Genomic DNA, 21,746 nt, shown 5'->3' on the forward strand with positions numbered 1-21,746 from the left:
TACAAAGGCACATTGTTGGCTCTATACATGCCTGAGCCATGAGTCACCAGAGGCGGGGAAATGTCACTACCCGCTTGCCTAGTCTTTACCCTCAACCCTGGCACCCACTGTGGGCCCTGGCGAGGGCCACGATCGGGACGGTACGTCATGGACCTGTGCTTCAGCCATGTACAGCAGCTCATGTATAAACCTTAAATCACCCTTGTGTTATTTAAGCTGAATTGCAAAGAGCTGCCTCCTTCCATTTAGTTCTGGTTTGCCAGCTTGCAGCAGAGCAGCTCCTCGGAGCACACAGTACAGCTGGGCATCGCACAGCTCCCGGCACGTGGGCAGCTTTGGCAACAAAATACTATTTTCAGTAGTAGCGCTTCCAGGTATCATTTGAAGAAGGTGCAATTGCTCTGTCCTGGCTCAGGAGTGCAAAGGTAAGAGCCTTATCAGCAGGATATAGTGCTCCTTTCTGTAAACACACCTGTGTTTTCAGCAGCCCGGCTGGAGCGGGATGAAGTCGCTCATGTCGAAGCGGCTTGGCACGCCGGGGTGCGGCTCCGCAGCTCCCTGCCAGGCTGGGACTGCGGCAAGTTCTGGCCAAAGGTTATTTATGTCACGGCGTGCCATGTCCCCTTCGCCTCCCGGGCTGAGGATTTTGGCACACAGCATTATTGGAGGTGTGGAAAGCCCTGAGCTGTCATGCGATCGTTTCCTGATCACACAGACTTCCCAAAGAAACCTGCTGGTGGCTGATAACGGGCACTTTTCCCTGTGATTTTGTGCCCAACAAGCAGTCGCTGCTGAAGAGTGAAGCCGGCAGGAAAAACGCTTTCTCGCTCTGCTGCCCTGTGCTGTGGAAACCCCCGCTTGTCTCCTCCAGAGCCCTCCCTAAAACGCTCCTCTGGCGGGCCCGATCCGACACTCCTCCGGTGCCAGCAGCTTGTTCTTTGCCCACCATGGCTGCTCACGCCCAGACACCTGCTCTTCCTCAGACGGAGGCTGAGCTAGCGCTGGGCGGCCCCGAAAGGCGCTTTTCGCTCCCTTCCTCCTCAGCTGGCACCACGCGGGCCCAGTCCGGGATGGGGGGAAAGAGCCAGACGAGGGTTTTTTTGGGTAGGGTGGGTCACCGCGTCTCCTGGCAGGCTGGAGACCCCGCAGGGCCTGCCCCCAGCCGCCTCCCAGCGCCGGGGTGGGGGGGCTCCCGTGTGCGAGGGGCGGGCGGTGCGGGCAGCAGGGACCCCGGCGACAGGGCTAGCCACGTCCCTGAACGCCATGTCAGGTAACGCGGCCCGTGCCGAAGCCCAGCTGCTCCCAGGCGGCCCCCGAGGGCCTCTCCCCGCCGGACGGCGTCTGCCACGGCCCCGCAGGGGCGGATCTCTTCGGCACCGGCCCCGCAGCCGCACGGGCAGCGGGGCGGCCTCTCGGCCCCGGCCAGCACCTCAGGCAGCCGCCTGCCAGCGACAGGGCGCCCTCGGCCGCCGGCCCTGTCATGGCGCCCGCCCCGCCCCGCCGGGGGAGGTGGGGGGCGGCCCGGGGGCGGTACCGGGGCCGGCGGCGGGGCCTCGCTCAGGTGCGGCGGGAGGAGGAGGAGGAGGCGGCGGCGGCGGCTGAGGCAGAGCAGTGCCCCCTGCGCCGCCGCCATGAGCAGCGCGGAGCCGCCGCTCGGGGCCGGGCCGCGGGCTCAGCCCGCCTGGAAGCGGGAGATCCTGGAGCGGAAGCGGGCCAAGCTGGCCGGGGCGGCCGGCGGCGAGCCGGAGCCCCCGGCGGGGGAGCGGCTGGTGGTGGCGGAGAGCCTGGGCCCGCTCCGGGAGAACCCCTTCATGCGGCTGGAGAGCGAGCGGCGGCGGCTGCGGCAGGGGCTGCCCGGGCACGGCCCCGGGGCGGCGCGGCCGCTGCAGCAGCTGCTGGAGCTGTACAGCGCCGTGCCCGGCATCCGCACCATCCGCGCCGACAACATCCTCATCATCGAGTCCCAGCCCGACGCCGCCGCCTGCTTCGCCGAGGGGGACGCGCTGCCCGGCCGCCGCCGGGACCCTGCCGCCGCCGCCGCCGCCGCCTCCTCCCCGCCGCGGCGCCCCGACCCGCTGCGGGAGCTGCTGGCCCGCCGGGGCGCCGCCCTCGCCGAGATCCGCGCTGACCAGGTCGTCATCTACGAGGCGGCCGAGCCGCCGGAGCCGCCCGAGGCGGCCGAGCCGGGCACCGTCAGCCGCCTCCTGGAGAAGTTCGGGCAGCGGCCGCGGGGCCGCCGACGCCGCGGCGGGGAGGCGCCGACCGGGCCCGGGCCCGGCGCCGTGCCAGGCGGGGCGGCTGCTCCTCCGCAGGTGGGACCGGGCTCCCCCCGGGCCGCGCCGGCTGCACCTCCGGCGGCGCCGGGCTCCCCCCGAGCCGGGCCGCCCCCTTCGCCGGTGGTACCCGGCTCCCCCCGGGCCTCGGCGCCCCCCCAGAGGGGACCCGGCTCCCCCCGGGCCTCGGCCCCCAAGGCTGCACCGGGATTTCCGCAGGCGGGGCCGGCCTCCCCCCAGCCGCTGCCGGCTCCCCCCCGGGCTGCCACCCCCCCGGCGGTGCCGGCCGCCCCCCAGGCTGCTGTCCCGCAGCCGGCTCCTCCCCGGGCTGCCCCCCCTCAGCCCGCGGCCCCTCAGCCGCTCCCGGCGCCCCCCCGGGCTGTCACCCCCCAACCCACGGCCCCCCAGGCAGCCCCGGCTCCCCCCCGGGCCGCAGCCCCCCAGGCGGTCCCAACCGCCCCCAAGGCCGCAGCCCCCCAGGCCAACTGCTTTCTCCACAAGATCGGCTCCAACTCCTTCACCGTCACCCCCCGGGGCCTGCCCCCCGGTAGCCGCGTCCCTGAGCCCGGCACTGTCCCCGCGGGCCGTCCCGCGCCACCCAAGGGGCCGCCAGTGCCATCCGCCAGCGCTTCCCGTGCCAGAGCCAACGCCAGGAGGCCAAAGCCGGAGGAGGCCGAAGCGGCCGAGTCGCCCCTGCCCAGTGCCAGTCTGGCCCCCAGTGCCACCGGCTCCACCCAGCCGCTCTCTGCCTCTGCCCCCCGGGCCGGGGGCTCCTTCGAAATCCACCCGGCCCCCAAGCCTGACTTGGCCGCCATCCCAGCCCATGACCTGCAGGCCCAGGCCTTGGCCAAGCTGCGCCTGAATTCGCGCAATTCCTTCCTCTTCGTGCCCCGCCGGGAGGGTGGCCCGGCTCTGCCCCCGGCGCAGAGTGCCAGGCCGGAGCCGCAGCCGCCGTCCTCGGAGGAGAAGGCACCGAAGGAGCCCCTGAGGGCTTCCGCCCCGGAGCAGGAAGAGCCTGTCGCTTCCCCACCAGCGCCTCTGGATCCGTTGGTACCTGTGACTTACATTGATGACATTGTGGAGCCAGACAGTGGGGAGCTTTCTCCCAGGGCTGGCTTGGCTGTGAGGACGGGGAGCTTGGCAGATCAGCCTGGAGGTGCTGGAGACCTGGAGATGGAGTTTTCCTCCATGCCCCTCTACAGACCGCACTCTGCCCCTCACCAGAGGGGAGGCAGCACCTTCACTGTCGTGCCCAAAAGGAAGCCCGTTGCCTCAGGGCTGCAGAGTCTCACTGATGCCAGCGGAAGGCCACAGCGGGAAGAAGAGGAGGAGGAGGAGGAGGAGAGCAAAGGAAAAGGCAAAGCCGTGGACAGTGCTGATGGGCCCCAAGTGGGGATGTCCCATAAAAAGCGCTACCCCACGGTGAATGAGATCGAAGTGATTGGGGGCTACCTGTCCCTGGAGAGGTCCTGCATGAGCAAGACAGGCTCCCGCCGCAAGAAGGTAACTGCCTGGGGTGTCTCGGCACTGAAAAGCCAGGCTACTACTTTTGGGTTGTCTTTTCATGAGGCACTGGGTGGGAAGATGGGCAGTGTTTTTCTGGTCCTTTTGAGAACCAGAGGCTTGCCTTCAGGGGGAGGGGGCATTGGGTGGTGTTCCACCAAGTAGATGAGGGTGGGATATGAGCTGTGATAACTGCAGGGCCTCTCCCACAGTCGCTTCTTGGAGGTATGATAACGGAAAGTAAAATATTTGAGGTATTTAGAAAATCGAGGTGAGTCGCGTGGTTTGAACGGCTGCGGACTTGCCTCCTCGCTAGCTCTGCTTGCTGTGTCTGGTGGGTAATGGACGTGTTGAGCTTCTCGTGTCACAAGCCCAGCAGTGACCACAGTACAGTGGGCAGCATGCCATTGGCGTCTTCCCCGCATTAGTGATCTATTGATAGAGGCTCAAGAATTAGGTCTCTATTAGGCAGAAAGAGATCAACAACTTAACTCCCCTTGATAGGATTATACCACCTGGCGACTTGTTCTGGATGTGCAGCTACATCTCTGAAGATCCACAAGATGTCAATTGCTCCAAGTGTCTTTGGAGCAAAAGCCAGGTGTTCTCACTGCTTGGGATCTAACTTAGGTCCTTGTAAGCCTTAAATTCAGAATTAATCTTTGTATGGCTTGGTGAAATGCATCTGGATGTGATAAAGACACAGTCATGCTGAAAGAGCGGCTTATTTTGCTGCACCAGAGAAGCAGGCACAAATCGTTTGGCTCTGAAAGCAGCACGCCAAGGTGACAAATCTTGATTTCTAGGTCTGCGACGTGACATGTTTTTCCATAGCGGGAAGAGTGGTTTGACGTTCCGTTACCTAAATTCGACTAAATATTTGATGGACTGAATCCGTGTGGGTGCCTGAGGCACTGAGCATTATAATTTGAGGAAATCCTTTGAATAGGGTGCATCTCATTTAGAAGGGAGTGCTGTTTCTCATGGCTTGACATTGTTAAATCCCTTCTTAAGAGCATGCAGTCTCTACTAATTTGATCGTGACCAATGCAGGTAGTAGGTCTGGAACCTGAGTGCCATGAGATCCAGCATAAGCAAATTAACAGGAGTGTTGATTCTCACTCAGTGCTCCTGTGGTTTTTCCTTGTCCTCCTATGGGGAAATGCTTGATCAGACTGGAATTATTCTGCTGCTTAAATACCTGCTGGCTTGCACTCATTCCAGCTGTTTCCTTGGCTCTGCTCAGTTCAGTTTGCGGTATTAACTGAATTTACACCAAATCAGGTATGTGGTATAAATGGTGAAAATGTCAAAACAACATGTTATGGTTCCCAGTACTCTTAGGATGGAGCAGAAAATACAGAGGAAACCTTGTGGGACAGACACTCTTAAATAAGCCTGGCTTCTGATGCTGCCAGAGGAGCTGATTTCTCTGGGCAGGGTGGCACTGTTGGGGCAGCAGCCTTGCTGGTAAAAGAATAAAGCCTCAAGTAAGCAAAACCAAATACATGGTGTGCAGTGGAAGCCTTTCTTAACCATACAAAAAGGAGGGAGGGAGATGAGGACAAGGCTAGTGCAGTGACTGCATTGTTTAACGTTGATCAAACACAAACAGGAACCCAGAGAAGTAGTTGCATCTCCATTCTTGGAGCTATTTGAAACTTGACTGGGGAGAGCCTTGGGCAACTGAGAAGCTCAGACCTGCTTGGAGCAGGAGTTTGGGCTAGAGACCTCCAGAGGTCCTTTCCCAACGTAAAATATCCAGATTCTTTGAAATCGGTTAACAACTGTTTTGTCTGTTCAGTGTTGGATTGTGATGTTGGGCAGGTCATGTAGCTTCTGTGCCTGTGTTCTTATCAGCTTAAGAGCATTAACTATCCCACTCTGCAGGCATTCTGAAGATGGAAGCGTGCTAAATACTGCAGGATGCATATACAACTGTAATGGTGTTTGCTAAGAATTACACGTGGGGGATATCCTGCATGAGAACTTCCATCCATAAAGATCTAGTTTCTGAGAAGAGAGATATTAAAAGCCAAAGGAGGACCTGCCTGTTACATTGCAGGGCTCAGGAGGCTGAAACAAATGGGGAACCTTTGGAAAATAAGATCCAGCTTAAGCAGAAATAGAGACACAAGTTTCTGGGTAAAATTAAATGTGGTGATGTAGTGACAGAAACACCAGGTTTTCTTTCAGGTCCCTTCCTGCTCGGAGTGGCAAGCATGGAGTTTGACTTTGTTGCCAGGGTTTAGAAGATGCTGATGCTGTAGCAAATGGAAAAAATTCTGTTTACTCTTAACCTAGAGGATGTTTGTGGCTTTTATTCTGGGTAATAAGGCTGAGTGTTGATGCCCAAAAAGGAAGGAGCTAGTATTAGGACACATTCCTTGGTTTCTTCCCAAGAGATCACTGTGTGTCACCAAGGCAACCAGTCAAAAACAAGGGTTCTGTTTTGTAGATATGTCGGGGTTTTCAGAAACTTGATTTTGGCCTGAATTGGGCAGAAGCAGACATTTCCTGTGAGCTGGAAGCTGCAGTTCTTTGGTAAAACCAGTGTCCCTTTCTCTTTTGGGGTATCAAAATCAAACCTGATGCTGGTTTCAGTGGGCAGCTACCCAGGTCTTTTGGGGTGATTCTCTTGAGGCGGATGTGCTGGATGAGCCCACCTCCTGCTGAGTGTCTTCCTTTCCAAACCTTGCCTTGGATTTGCTGAAGGTTCTTTAAGTACGAACCAGGCTCAAGGAAGTGGTATTTAGTGAAACCGATGACTTTGAAAACTTCATCTGATTGCTGATGCCCAGCAGGAATCTGGGTGAGGTAAACAGCAGGTCTAGCACAGCCTGGAAGTGGTGTGTTCCTGTGGATCGGCAGGTGTCTGTGCTTACAATCAGGGCTAATGATTTATTAGGAGGGAGAGAGGTGGTTGTGGCAGTTAGACTGATTGTTCTGTGAGATGCAAATTGTGTTTTTCTTCAAATGCAGAAATTTGTCCTCCCTTTTCTGTTCAGTGTCTGGTCACTAGTTGCCTGACTATGGCAGAGATGCCAGCAAAATGGAGCCGACTTGGTCCACATCCTCCGGTCCACATCCTCTGTAGCTTTTTGGAGTGGGAGGGTGGCTGGGACAGGGTGGCAGCGGGTTCCAGCGCTGCCGTGGTCTGCGTGGAGGGACCTCCAACCCCCTGCTCACAGCTGCGCAGCTGCAGGATCAAGTTATACTTGTGACTTTGTTATGGCCTGCTGGTGTTCAAGGCCTCTCAGGAAAAATAGGTTTATTGCTCCTTCCAGACACTTCAAATATGTGAAGCAGCTGTTTGTTTTGGGGTTGAAGCTGGATCTTGAGCTGATGAGGGAGAGAGAGGGAAATGCTGTTCCTGTGTCAGAATAGAAAATGGGTTCCCAGCTCTCTTGTGCAACTAGAGCTGCTGCGGTGGGACAGTTGTCATTCACCCAGGGCTGTGAAGGTGAACATGGGGTTGTGTATGATGGGACACAATCAAGATCTGCAGGTGGAGGGCAGAGCACTAGCCGTGCTCATCCTGGGGACCAGGCTGCCTGTGTGGGCAGGCAGTTTGAGCTCCTGTCCTCCTACAGGTGTTAAGATGCCCTTCAGGACTGTTCATCTACTCCATGGCTGTTTTGAGACCTCTCCAAGCAGTATCACAGCTAGTTCAGATAAAGTGGTGGGGGTGTGACTTCACTTTGAAAATGAAGTGAACGTTTGCAGCTTTGAACGGACGTGCTGTGTTTCAAGCGGAGCTCTGGGCAGCTGCTGGAAGAGACTGGCTGAGCTGTCAGCTCTGACGGTGAGGACAGGATATGTGTGCAGGAGTGGAAGGAGACCTACTGACCTTTATTCTAAACAGGGAGTGGGGGAGAGGATGCAGAGCACCGTTGATGACCTCTGTTCAGTGTTCATATTTGTACTTTGTTATTACAGAAGAGGTAAAGACACTTCAGCCTCATAGCAGCCCCAGGAGGAAGGGAAGGCTTTGCTGTGGGATGTGGATCTTTGGGATCTCAGAGGATAATATCTAGCTTGGCTCAGCTGACAAGAATCAATCTTGCTTTGGTTACCTGCCAGAATAACGTACAATAAAGTTGTCAGCAAGATAGAAATCTAGGTTTCTGTAAAACATGTGACTGGCATGTTGGAGCGAGTGATTGGAAAGGACTGCAGACTGCTGAGACAGCTGGGGTCCTGAGAAGTAGTTGTCTGTCTTTAGGCTTCATGTTCTCATCTTGTTGGAGGCTGGACTCTGCCATGAAGGTCCTGTGCGTACAGAATTTGCCCCGACTGTGCTCCTTCCTTATGTCTTGTCAATCCTGCGGTTTGTCCCAAGTCACGGTATGTTTGTCCTCTCCAGGACCTGGTACTTCTTGGGGATCCTGCAGGAAAGGGGACTTCTGGCCAGGCCACCCAAAGTCCTGCAAATAATACAACTTGAGAGCCAACAGACATCAGATTGTTGATAGTTTTAATGGTTTTTTTGGCTTGTCACAGTTGGCAGTTTGCCAAGTGCTAGAAGGTGAGCTGCAGCCTTGTGTGAACAGGGCTTACAAGAACAAGGTTGGTGGGATCCAAACAGTTGCAATCTGATGCTTTCCTGCTTCTTTGCAAAACTGTCTTCAAAGATGTTCAGCTTCAGCTGAACTTCAAAAAGTTCCATCCTGCATGGACTTAAGCGTGGTCCGTTTTCTAACATTTTGAGCTGCATAATGCCTGAATATGGCTTCCAAATGCCCACTTAAATGTCTGTTAAAAAATTATTCTAAACATCCCTTGGCTTTTCATCATGGGCAGGATTGGGCAGCAGTTTTGTTGGTCTAACCTGCTGAACTTCTTGCTCTGTAGCTTTCCATCTGTTCAGTTCTGCTGGAGATGGTCTCCTGTGAGAACCGGGTGTAGGCTCGAGTTGTTGGCAGGGATGAACACTTCCAACTATTGCCCAGACCTGTTTGGAGCAAGTCTGCACAGTGTGGAATCTAAATTCCAGTGACTGCCTGAAGTATTTTTTTTGCAACGTTTAACATAAGTAAATTAACCTGGTGGGGGAACCAGAAATCTCTCTGCAAAGATTAGATTCCCTCGTCTGTTTTGGAGGGGTCAGCACAAAGATTTGTGTTATTTAGCTCTCAGAGAGGTGCGTGTTCCTGTTCTATGTTCTGTCTTGTGGCTGTGCTCTGCTTGGGCAAATACATCTGCCACATTTAAGGAGGGGCTGTAGTACATATCTGACATGGATGTACTGAATTTTTGGTAGATGACATCAGCAGTGACAAGTCCTACTCAGAAAATAGGTGTCTTGGATGATCTGGTGTGGTCCCTCCCCTGTGGAGGTGATTTCCACTATCTGTCAGGTGTGAGCAGGCTGTTTCACCCAGACAGGGCAATTTCCCTGCCCTTTTCTAATTCTGCTGATGTTTAGCCTGTGATGTTGATGGCTGAAGACTCGAAATCAGGGTTTTGTTGTGGTTGTAGTTTTTAAACCACCTCATAAGCCGCACCTGAGGCTATCGGTGGGGAAGTAGGTTGTGTTTTGTTTCTCTGCTGTCTGCCAGCTCCTTGAAGTGCTGGTACTTTGTTGTACTAAACCCCTGGCAGAGCAGATGCGTCATATTTATCTCATCTCTGTAGCGGGAAATTTTCTGTGACGGAGATTCTCCATGGCCTTGCCACTCCCATGCTTCGCCTCGTGCTGTAGCAACAGTCTGAGCTGCTCCCAAATTCCCCCTGGGTTCTCTTCCTCCCTTCCCCTGCTTGCCTGCCACTGTCAGCAGCACGGGGAACGGGACAGAAGAGCTAAAATAGAAACTCTTACGCAAATATGAGACGAGCCTAGCTTTGAAGCTGGTTAGAACGTGCCCAGGGCTCAGCCCGCCCCAGAGCTTGAGATGAGATTTGGAGTGCTTTGTGCTCTTGAATTCTGATCACGCGGATTACAGTTAACATTATCTTAATCGGTTTCCTTAATCTATGGACCAGATTGGAGTTGGTTTATAATTTCCCTCCATCTCAAGTATTCAGTTTGTCTTGGGTTTGGGTTTTCTTCCCCACTCTGCTTTTTCCAGTACACAGTCACGGTGTTCCTGAGAAGAGCTGAGGAAGTACACACTCAGGCTGGCTAGGGCAGAAGTCATGCTTGTCTGTGTTGTATGTTGGCAACAGTAGGAAAAATTAAAATGTTTAGTTTCCGGGTTCAGTGGCAGTAAAGGACATCTCGGTAAAAGCTGCTGCAGCAGCATCTCCTTCACCTCTGGGGTTGTGCTTACTCCCTCCTGAGTGAAACCTGGGCAATTTAAAACCTATTTACAAATCCAGACTCTTCCTAGTGACTGCAGCGGGATGTGGGTATGCTGTGAAGCTCTAACAATATCACTGTTTGGACAGTTTGTGTAGGAAGAGTCACGTGAAGCATCTGCATCACACAGAGAAACTTCACAAACATCCTGGGAAGATCTGGACTGAAGGAACTTGGTGCTGATGTTTTCTGAGAAGTGCCCTTCAGGTGATCTTGGGAACTTGGCAGGATGGAGCTGCTGTTTTGTAGGCATTTGAAGGACTATAGGCAAGCTGAAGAAAATATCTCAGACATTACGAGAGCAAAACACTTGCGTGCTTAGGGAAGTTGTATAGCTTACAGCTAGTGAAAATGCAGGTCTGAGGGCATATCTGTAAGCCTCATGGTGAACGTGCTGCACTTAGTCACCTCTCTTCGAGGAAGTCTCTTTTGCATATTAGTAGTACAGAAAAGGGGCAAGAGAAACGTGAACTCTGTTGTGCACCTAATACTGTTCACATCACTGAAGCCTTTTTGTCCTGTAGTCTAGAATGAGTTCCTTGCCAGGGTGGGAAGTAATTCTGTTCCCAGCCTCCTCATATTTCCCAGGAAATGATGCTCCCATCCGTCCCATTCCAGCTGGAGACTGTTCACTTGCACCAAACCGAGGTATTTGTTTGGACTGCTTTGGTCAGCCTCAGTTGCACAGAAATGTTTGTGGGTGGCATGTCCCAGCGCTGCACTGTGTTCTAGCTACAAATTGTATGCTCAGAGTTGCCTGTAAAGCAGAATCCTCTGCTGTTTGGGAGTTTTGTGTGTTGTTAATGAAGATACCAAGTCTTGACACTAATTGTGTCTTGTTTATGCCTACTCTCTTTGTGTATTCAGATGAGATTTGTTTCATGTATGTAAGGAGATTTGTCCAATTCTTATGGGCCAAGTAAGTAATATTTGAATTGCTTGTTAAGCTGTGGAAGGCTCTGGCTCCTCTGTCTGCAGATGTGTGAAGGAATGAAGGGATCCTTGGGTGAATAGCTGCTTTGTACCGTGTTAGACTGGGACTCCAGTTGCCCTGTGGTTGGTTGTGCGCTGGACTCTCTTCTTGTCCAACACAGTCAAGGGAAGAGTTAACAAAGCTGCCTGCCCTGCAATGCTCTCCTGCACTGTCCCTAGCCTGTCACTTCTCATCAGGAATTTGAAACTTCCCCGTGTCTTGTACAAGGAGTTTAATATTTCGAATCTCCATGCATTGCTCCTATCTACCATGTGCTTCAGCATATTGATTACACAGAGCTGGCTTTGTGGGTTGCCTTGTAAATGGAGACTTTCTTGTTTTGCCTTGTGGCTTGGGAGCTGGGATGTGATCCTGGAGGCAACGTCTCCTTTGCCAGCAACGTAGTGCTTCCTTGACATGCTACTACTGTAAATCTTTAGTGCCGCTAGCTCTATTCAGTAACTAACTCTGTGATGCAGTTAATAGTTGAGCAAAACTCAGTGTTACTCTTGGGAAAAATGCTTCTTGGAAAAGCATGATCAAGTGAGCCTATGGTGGAGCAGCCAGCTCCTGTGCCCCAAAACTCTTGTTTTTGTACAGAATGACAGAAAAGTACATTTCTGAAGTGCCATCTGCAGTCTTCTGGACACACTTAGGCTGCTTCAGCCGTAGCAGTTCGGGGTTAATATGATACAGGAACCAAGCCTCAAGTCCTCTCCATTCCTAGGGATACCTGTCAGGGAAAACCCCTTTCTTCCTGTGTCAAGGAAGGGCTTTAGAGGTACAAAAGCTCCTTATCTTCTCCCAGATGATAGCAAATGCCTTGGTAATATGCTGATGCTACTGCAGCCTCCAGGGTACTATTCCAGCCTGCGACACATAGAGACTGTGCCTGGAGTTATTCAATAATTTGGGCTGACACGTGACCATGTTTTCAGGACAAGTACAGGCATGTAGATAAGCTCATTGCTAACTCCTATGAAATGGCTCATTTTCCCAAAAATCCTTTACCTAAAGGTTTCAGAGAAAACTGCATCGCAGGGAGTTTTCTAGATCATTGACTGCAGATGGAAAAAGTGAAGGTCCCTCAGAGGTATGCAGTTTATGAACGGCTCCTCCACCTCCTTTTACTAAATCTGCTGATCTGTGAGAATGGTCAGACTGGGTCAGATGGAAGGACCAGGTAAACCCTTTGGGGATCTTTGTCCACCATAAAATACCTGCATCTGCCCTCTGTTCCCAGTCCCATAAGCAGTGATTTGTTTGTGCAGGGACCTTTCCTTTCACCCCATGGCAGCGTGGGGCTGTGAGGTGGGAGGTTGCTCTGTGTTGAGACCCACTTCTTCACAGGGCTCCTGAGCTATTGTATTCATGTTGAATTGTTGTCCACCCTTCCTGCAGATTATCAGCCAAAACCCTCCTGCTGCTGTTGCTGAGAAAGGAGGCGGCATTTGATTGACCAGGTGTGAAAAGCTGCTTTAAATCACACCCAGCAGCCCATGCATATCCTAGGGAGTCAGTGCAGTGCCTGATTTTGTCACTTCAGGATTATATTCCTTGGGGAGAGAGGATGATTAGAGGAAAACTAGTACCTGAAAAGGGCAAACCTTGATCCCTAGTGCTGCTCAGCTGTTTGGATCTTGTGAAGTACTTGGGTGGCATAACCACTTTACTGAAAAATTGCTATGTCCCTCTTTTCGCCATGCAGCAGCCATTGCCTTCTCATCTAGTCTGCAACAGCAGTGCGGTGTGTTTGGACATGCTGGAGGTACTGTGTGATGCTATCGGGGGCAGGAATAAACTCCAGCTTGTGCTTCACGACTTGTCATCCCATCTGGCTTCTCTGCATACTGAGCAGGGATGGCAGCAGTGCCCCTTGCAGCCTCCTGCAAGAGCCACTGGTTTGGGAGACAGCAATTGCTCTGTGGGGAAGGGGAAATGGGCTCAGTTGTTTCCAGTCCCATTGTAGGCTGCTACAATGGGGATCAATATGCTGACTCTGACTCTCCTTGCTGGAATATAGTTAAAGGGTGATTTTTTTCTCTTTTTTTTCTTTTAATGCCTAGAACAATTTTTTTTCCCCTTACTATTATAAAGTGAGGATTTGGATTGCCAAAGAGGGTTTCTGTTCAAAAGGTGTAAAACACCGTGCCCTACATTATCACTTTGGCTTTGCCACATCTGCCAAGAAGCAAACGTGATAATGGGTGAAGAGAAAAGCCACACTAAAGAGATTGCTTCTGGAGTTGATGCAGGTTAACCCCATGGTTTTCTCCTGAGACTTACAGAGATACCCATGGTTTGTGAGAAGCCATTGAGTGTTTGCTCTTCCATTAACCCCAGAGTCTTACAGACTTTCCCACCTCAGCTTTTGGAGGTGAGGTGTCTGCTGACTTTCGTTGTTTATGTCACAGGCTGGTTTCTCTAAACTGGTTATTTTTATTTCTAATATGTCTCTGTACATGGGGGCTCTTTCATTGTTGGTCTGAGTGCAGACTGAGTCCTGACAGCCTGCATCTCCTGGAACAAGGTTGACTTTTTTCTTTTCTAAGTGAGCCCTGTATGACTGCTCAGATCTAGGCTTGTTGGGCAATGTTTACCCTGGCTTCTCTTTCCTGGGTACTCCATTGCTCATTACTGTTCAAATTCTAGCAAATAAATACATGATTTTTGCTATGGCAACAAGAATCTGGTGGCTGAACAGCACAATATTCCACAAAAAGCCTGCCTTATTCTTCCTAGTGTGACTCTGATTGCTGGGCAGAGTATTAATATAGAGATATATGAGTTTGGGTTTGACCCTGGTTTTGTGACACAGTTCCGGATGAAGTATTCAGCTGGGCAAATAGTGACAAATCCCTGCAAACATCCACAGCTGAAGGGTGCAGAATTCTTCCTTTCCACAACTGGCAGCTGCTGCTGAGGCAGAAATGGGGTAACCGCTGCTGAGACAAGATGAGCAGAGTTCTCTGGCTGGGCTTGAGTGTGCTTGGCTCTTCTGGGATATGTTTTTCTTCTGAAGAAAATGACCCCTGTCGCCTTTTGTGTTTCCATAAAAGTCTAGATGGTCTGGCAAGGGGCTGCTGGCTGTGCAAACCTATTGTCTGTGCCATTACTGGGCTCTTGATTTTTCTTTTTTAGATGGTTCCTGGGACGGAATCTGCCTGTGTTTCCTGCGTGCAGTGCTCAGTTCTGCTCATTAGCTGCTCGGGGGGTTTCTTAATGCAGCTATGCTGACCCATGTGTTCCCTAGTTTTGCCTGAATAAGTTGTCCTTCGTATTCTGTTGGATCAAGCAGAGCTGCTTTGTGCTTCCCTTGAAACCACCTCATGCTTGGGGAGGGGAGCTTGCAGGGGGAACGCAGGTGATGCCACAGCAGGTTTATCTCTTTGAGTTTTGGGGCTTTTGCTCTATATGGGCAAGGTCGACAGAGTGCCCCAGGGGGGTGTGCAGGTGCAGGGAAGGTGGCCGCTTGCGCAGAGCCTGTTTGCCGGAGTCCAACCCTGTGCCAGTGCCTGGTTGTTCCTCCAGTGTTTGCTTTGCCTGGGTGCGTTGGGGTGCTTTATTGCAGAGCACAGTTGTTTTGTAGGGCTCTTCCTGCTTCTTGGTAGCAGTGCACTGGGTGTGGGGCAGTGGGATGCTACCAAAGACAAAGTCAACACAGTTTTAGGAGGGGGGGGCCTTGTGCCGGGGTGCACTCAGGCCAAGCAAGACAGCCTGGTGTCAGCCTTTGCGTAGGCTGCACTGGCCCAGCTGGCGGTGTTGCTGAAGCAGCAAATTATCTTGTTATGAGCTCTCCCCCAGGCTGGGGCCCTGGGTGTGTGGGGCTGGTACTGCTGTTAATAATTGCTCTTTCTGAATAGCTTCAACATTGACTCCTACAGCGTTGTGGCCTCTCTGCAGCAGGTACCCGAGAGACCCTGGTGGCAGAGCGTTCCGCAGGACACCCAGCCTGACTCCAGGGAGCGAGCATGGCCCGAGTCAAATTGGCTGTGGGCAAGTGGGAGCTGCTTTAGTTCAGGGATTAGGCTGAGCTGTTGGTGTGTTGCTTCTGGGCACTGCATGGGGGTTGACTCCTGGTCATTTCTGCTGCTTTCTACTCTTTGGTTTTACTCTCTGGTGGGGCTGTTTTCTCCTCCTGCACTACATGCAGCTTTGGTCCAAATTGGACTCAAAGTAGTTTTTCTTAGAGATTTCCTCCTGATAGCAGAAACCCAGGAAAACTTAGTTCCATCTCCCAAACTTAAATTCTAAACCCAAGGCACATCTCTCCTGTCCCCTTTATTTTCCATGTTTAGTCAAGTACTTCTTGCCCTTCGGCGCAGTTGCCAGCACTGGTAAGCGGCCTGCGTGCAGTGTCTGGTTCTGGGATAGCTTCTGAGTTTCCAGAAGCCCTGGGCACCTCCACCCTTGTGGCCTTTGTGCCTGGCAGTGTGGCTCGTCCCCGCAGTACAGACGCCACATTGTGAGCAGTCACTGCCCACTCTGCTGCCTGGCTCGGATCAGGGAGCATCTAGGTCAGTAGCAGGGGTGAGAAATTCAGGGAACAGCAACTGGGATGCTCTGATCTTCAGGGCCATTTTATTCTAACCCCTTTTCTCTGAAATATAATCACTCCTCTCCTCATGTGTTATCTGGAGAAGGTCAGAGGGCTTTGGCCAGGGCTGGGGCAGGGAATGGGGAAAGGCAGCTGGTTGCCCTCTCTGCTATTTCCATCCTGCCTTCTGGGAGCATGGGGAAGGGAGCCAGCCTGTGTCTGAGGTACATCTCAGACTCAGGCAGAGTAGCACACAGCTCTGACGTGTGTATTTGCAGCGCAGAGGAGGCATTAGGTACTCACTCTGTTACCCAGATTTGATTTAAGCTCCCCTCATTGCTTTTCTGAAAAGCAGCAATGAAATGCTTACTGTCTTGCCTTAAAAACCCTTATCACCCACATAGCTCCACCATATCTGTCTGTGGGCAGCGCAGGATAACACAGTAGCAGGCTGGCTCCAGCTCACTGCTGGTTTGCAGGCTCTGGCCCCTGTGCAGCTGTAGGTTCGGCTTCAGCAGACCCTGTTGGCAGCAGCAGCAGCATCGCACCAGGGCTCCATGTGCAGGAGAGATGCAGAGAGGCGGCTGCTGCTGTTGCAAGAAATACATGCATCTGGGCAGCACGTGTGGTTGCTTGATAGCTGCTTTGGGGCCACGTGCCGTTTCTCAGCCTGTGGGGTTTTTTGTTTATGAGGGAAACTGCAAATATGGCACATGGGGCAAATGTGCTGTGCTTTCTTCTTGCAAGTTATTACACAGCATCAGAAGAGCTCTCTTGAACCACCCAGCTCCTACTGCCTGTCACAAGCAACCACGTCCTTTTAATTCTGTTCATAACCCTATTAGCTCAATTTTAATTGTAGTTAGAAGTAAAGGGATCACAACACCCTCTTAGGCAGCTGCTCCTGAACCTTGATCCGCATTGGCTAGATACTTCCCTACTTTTGGCATGAATTTATTCCTGGCAAGCTTATCCTCCTTGTTTGTCTGTTGTATGCTGGCATCAGCAGTTCTTCTCTGCTCCTTGGTGTTTATTTTCTTGGTGTACTTACAAAGAGCTGTTATGCTTTTTCTCAACCTTCGTTTTTGCTAGTGTGAGCAGGCTGAATCTCCTCTCCACCTGTTGAGATGACTTGTAACCAGATCTTCTAAGCAGAATGGTAGATAATGATTAGGACATGTAAGGCTGCAGGGGAACAATCCCTTCGCTCAGCTTTTCCTTTCAACTTGGAAGAGGACATCTGGAGTTACTGTATCTGGATTTGTGCGTCCTGCTGCAGTATGGATGCAGAAAAACTGGAGCAAGTCCAGCAGAGGCTACCAAGGTACTCCTGGGGCTGGAAAAAATGGCATATGAGGAGAAGCTGAGGGGGCTGGTTTGTTCAGCCTACAGGAGAGAAGGGGGAAGTCCAATTGCTGCCTTCCACTACCTGCTGGGTGTTACAGGGAGGATGGAGCCAGGCAGTCCTTATTTCCAGTTTATTTAAGCAGCATCCTAATGGTAGTTACAGTCCTGTAGCCAATCTAAAATGTTCTTTCTCAGTTATTCACAGGTGCTGAACTTCTCTTAGAGCAAGGGTCGGTCTTAAACATCATCCCATTTCTAGTGTTCTTGCTCTCCAGTTTTCTTCATGACCCATAAAATTCTGGTTTTCCCTTGATGAACTCCCATGTTTGAGTCATCTTAATTTCTCAGTCTTGCCGTTTTTGTGCAAAAGTCATTAGTGAGAATATTAAATAAAATTGGTTTCAAAACAGAACCTTTAAAGGGCCTCCCACTTGTCCAGTATTTTCCCCCTCTACTACCACCTGTTAATGTCTTTCCTTTAGCTGCTTCTATCTCCTCATGTTTGGTATTAAGCCCTGTTTTTAACCTAGCTTAAATAGCTTTTTGCCGGAATGTCCTCCCAAAAATGTAGTCCTGATCACTGATGTTTCTGTTGTCTAGAGTATGAGTACACAAACGAGTTGGCTGGCATTAGCAGTGTCGCCTTTTCAACATATGGATGCTTTCCTTTCCTCCTTGGCAACACCAATCCCTCGAGGGACACGCCAGCAGCTCCTCCTGGCTGCTGCACATCAGTGTTAGGTGATGGCAAATTCTGTGCCAGGGCAAAAAGCCAGAGGTACTCTGGACCTCTCAGCCACCTGCCTCCAACCCGTTTGTTTGGCTATCTGCCTTTGTGGTTTCTCTCAGTGTGGTAAGAGATTTGGCAAGGCACGTGGGGAAAGGTGGGGGGATATGCAATGGCTCCTTTACACTAGGGTGAAGGCCTGGTGTGGGAGGTGGCCTTTGTCAGAGCATGTGTTGGGATCTATGGTTTCTTGTGCTGCTTTCTAATAATTCTCCTTTGCTGTTGTCTAGATGAAGATCTCTTTCAATGAGACAAGTTTGCAGACTATGTTTGAGTACCCATCAGAGAGCTCACTGGCAGAAGAGGAGGAGGAAGAGGAAGGACATGCTTCTGAAACAGAGGAGGACAAATCTCGCACCTTTTACATTCCACGCCCAAATAGCACTTTGCATCCCAATACACCTAACTCAGGTGAGTGAGGCACTGTATTGGCACTGTGGGGTTACTGGTGGTACCTGATAGCGTCCATGTTTCCTACAGACCCTTGTGGGGCTCCACACAGGTAGAAATGCTAATGGAGATGACTTCTGCCAGCTGATGGCAGAATCGGAGCTTAGTGGCGACAGGGCTTGAGCTAGAACAGGGAACTGCAGATGGGCAGCTTCCATGCTGTCCCTGCCAGGATCCTGATCCCACTTCCTTTTGGGGTGGTGAGAAATATTTACGTCAGCTTTGTCCTTCCAGCAGATTTATCCAGCTACACCCCAAAGCACTCTGTGAAGTTCAGTGAGTGGCAGGAGCAGAAGTATGAGGAGATGCCTGCTGCAGAGGGACCCCTCCCGAAGGAAGCTGATTCCCATGGGAATCAAGTCATGGTGAGACTTTAAATAAGCAAATCTTGGCTTTGTCCTGCTGTGCTCTTATCCGGTGCTCGGATTGGTCTGGACAGTGGATGGGACGGGATGTGGCTTCCACTGAACGCCTGTGTGTGTTTCCTGCCCAGGGAGGCGTGCCACCGCTCACAAAGGGATCAACACAAGGTCCCACTGCCACTAGCAGACCTGACTCTCCCTGTAAAGGAGACTCCCTGTAAATGTGTAAAGGAGACTTTAGGCAGCTGGCACACTTTGTACTCCAGGGCATGTTTGGAGGGGGGAATTAAATGTGCTCGTTAGCCCCGGGCAAGGTGCCAATGCAGCCTTCACCGTCTAAAGGTGTGGGTACTCATTTGCTTTGGATTTGATGACACTTCCATGTCAACTCTGCTTTCTCCACAGCTCACCCCAGCAGAGAAGGGCGGACTCTCCGATTTCAGCAGCGAGCCTGCTCTGTATTTTTGATTGCTTCATCTTCTAGCCTGCAGCAGCGGCTGCTGGTCAAAACGTGTCAGTGCACCTTCCGAATGTCCATGCAAGCACCACGGAAATGAGCTTCTGGGTCCCTCCCTCACCACAGTTTTCGTTGGAGCCTGATGCCAAGGGTGGGCTAGATGCTATCGGGCATCTTCGGAGAATATTTGCACTGGATTGTGGGACCTAACTACTACTTTTAGGGCGTATGATTTATTTTACCTGTGGCCTTGCGTATTCCTTGTTCAAGATCAGCTGCCGATAAGGCAAGCATCTTAAGATCTGTAATCCCGGGATGGATGTAGATTCTCTCAGTGCTTATCTGAGTCCACACATCCAGGTACTGTATGGGGCCTGGGCAGCTTTTGTAACACTTGTCCCATCAGAGGCCCCAGTGAAGAGCGGTTCTGGAGTTGGAGCACTGGGAGTATCTGGGCAGTTAGCTGGATTCACAGAAGTGGTTGTGATTTGACAGCTAGATTGGGTGTCAGTTCTCAGCATGTTTCTGGGTGTAGCTTCACTGAACCATCGTGGAATTAATGTGCCAGTTATGTTGTTGTGAAAGAAGCTGAACACAGTGTGAGGGATGGGAAGGGGAATAAATGCTTGTGTCATTTTTGCACTGATCTGTAAAGAAGTGTCCAGACTGGCTTGAGCCTCTTAAAGATTCCCAAACATTGGCCATAGCTTTGATCTGTCCATACCCAGCTCTGGGGTCCAGTCTCTCCTAACTGCTAATTGTGCTTCATTTTGCCAGTTCCTCTTGTTGCTTTGTTCTAGCATCTAATGGGGCCAGGCCCAAGATTTATCTGTCTTGGTTGGCAGGAAGGCTTCTTTCTAGCCATGCTTGCCCTGCTCCTCTAATGCAAAGCACAGGAGGGCAATTTCACTCCTTTCTTCTGCAGAACTTGAACAAGGAATATGGTATTTTTTTCTAGGATTTTTTTATAGTTCTATTGTAATTGTTTAATGCAGCCAATATGCAAAGGAATCTGCTAGACTCTTCCATTTTAAGTTTTCTACTACTGTAAACTCAGGGTCAAAATTGCACTCTGGAAAAGATGGAATACTGCTGCTAATGTGATTTGTACTTCTGGGATTAAAACAGATGCAGTTGGAATAGATACAGCCTCTTTGGGCTTTATGAAATGAGTGGTAGCCCAGTGTGTGGCTCTATCCAAAGGAACAGGCTGGTATCTTTGATTAAATGTGATACTTTTACTGGTTTGTCTGTTATATATAGATGATGAATGTCTAGTCAGGTTGACACTGGTCTATGAACTGAAAATGCTCTGCATACCTTGCACTTGTTTTGGCGTACACTGTAGTAGCAGGAGGAAGGTTGTTCTGCTGAAAAATATGGTCAGGACTAAATGTTAGGACATACCTTCTTCTAGTTGTCCTCATCTTCTGCCCTGGGTGCCTAAATATTTCTGGAAAGATAATGCAAAAAAAAAACCAAACCATGCTCAGCAGCTTGTTAGATGTTGGCTGGAGAGGCCACAAAGGAAGACTTTCCACCTCCTTGTACATCTAAGGCTTGTCCTTTTCAAGCTAACTTGAGATCTCCCTGTGTGACCTCCCAGGAGCAGTGTGTGGCTGGCAGTACATCTGCCTGTGACATGACAGAAGTCCAGTGGAAAGAGCAGTGAATCCCATGTGCTGAGGCTTCTCCCATTAATGAAATACTTCAGGACAAGATGCTGAGACTGGGGTAGAATGATGAAAAATGCAGGCCTGCTAGTAACTGCTAGATTTAAGGGATGAGTAAGTTATCAGATATGTGGAGTTAAACATAGCTGTGCACACAGCCAAAGGAGATCAGGGACTGTGTTTGAAGAAAAGGTTATGCACAGGTTTTCTAGCAGAAAAGGTCTCAGTGAGCACGTTGCACTGTGGAAAAGCTTAGGCCAGTTTAAGGCAGCTCTATCTCTAGATTTGCAACTTAAAAAAACTGCAGGTGGTGAAGCAAAAGCTGCTTGCAATTAAACTTAGGGACAAGGTGTCTGAACTAGTCCTGACTTTGTTCTGCTGTGGATCAGTGAGGAATGCTAAAGCCAACAATATCCTGCAGGTTGTTCCACTGACTTCAGCCAGCTGAAATGCTGCTCTGGTATTCTGCGTGCTGTTCTCAGTGAATTAGCTCTGTGCCTACAACTTAGGACAGGCTCAGTGGAGGTGTGGGAGTGCAGAGTGTGCTTCTCAAGAGGAGCAGGTGCTGCCTTGGTGTACTGCTGACTTTTTCCAGTTTGCCTGCTCTACCTTGTAGCTGTGATTTGCACCTCCCTGGGTGCTGCCTTTGTACTTCCTAGCTTTGTACTCTTAATACCTGTCTGTACCGGATGCACTCTTAGCTTGCTTTTGGCAGAGGAAGGTGAAAGCTGTTTCGAGGGCAGAAGCATTAGCTGGTAAGTCATCTCCTGGGATATGCTTCCATATCACTGTGCTCAAAATAAAGGTGGTTTTTTTTTTTTTGTAGATGTCTACCCTAATTTCTAGCATTTGAGGATTAACTTTAGTAGACCTCTAATACCAAAGTGCATCTGAAAGGAAAATTTACTTTTGCAAGACAAAGACTTTTATTAAATGCAGCATCCTTGTACCAGAACAGCAGCTGTCCCAGACCAACAGGACTTTCCAGGTTGAAGAACAAGTTTAGGAATGCTTTTGTCCATGTACTTGTTTTTCTTTCTCCTTTGAAGTACTTTGTGGCTCACTGGCTTTACCAGCATTCCC

The 21,746-nt window shown here is 51.2% G+C and overlaps 1 protein-coding gene across 3 annotated transcripts; it reads left to right on the top strand.

Moving 5' to 3' along the window:
• The first annotated feature begins 1,581 nt into the window (after positions 1–1,581).
• Positions 1,582–21,488, top strand: LOC142044034 (taperin-like). Of its 3 annotated transcripts, none has more exons than XM_075056011.1 (4): positions 1,582–3,776; positions 17,952–18,132; positions 18,406–18,536; positions 18,939–21,488. In XM_075056011.1, exons 1-4 carry the CDS (start codon positions 1,632–1,634, stop codon positions 18,999–19,001), a joined length of 2,520 nt encoding a protein of 839 aa, XP_074912112.1. In that variant the 5' UTR covers positions 1,582–1,631; the 3' UTR covers positions 19,002–21,488. The 3 variants fall into 3 exon arrangements, 2 of the variants coding, with proteins under 2 accessions (XP_074912112.1, XP_074912113.1); XM_075056012.1 differs by having other exon boundaries at positions 18,409–18,536; XR_012654188.1 differs by lacking the exons at positions 18,406–18,536; positions 18,939–21,488 and adding an exon at positions 16,680–16,911 and having other exon boundaries at positions 17,952–18,058.
• The last annotated feature ends 258 nt before the right edge of the window (positions 21,489–21,746 follow it).

This window comes from Buteo buteo, chromosome 23 (assembly GCF_964188355.1).
Source record: "Buteo buteo chromosome 23, bButBut1.hap1.1, whole genome shotgun sequence".
NCBI lineage: Eukaryota > Metazoa > Chordata > Aves > Accipitriformes > Accipitridae > Buteo > Buteo buteo.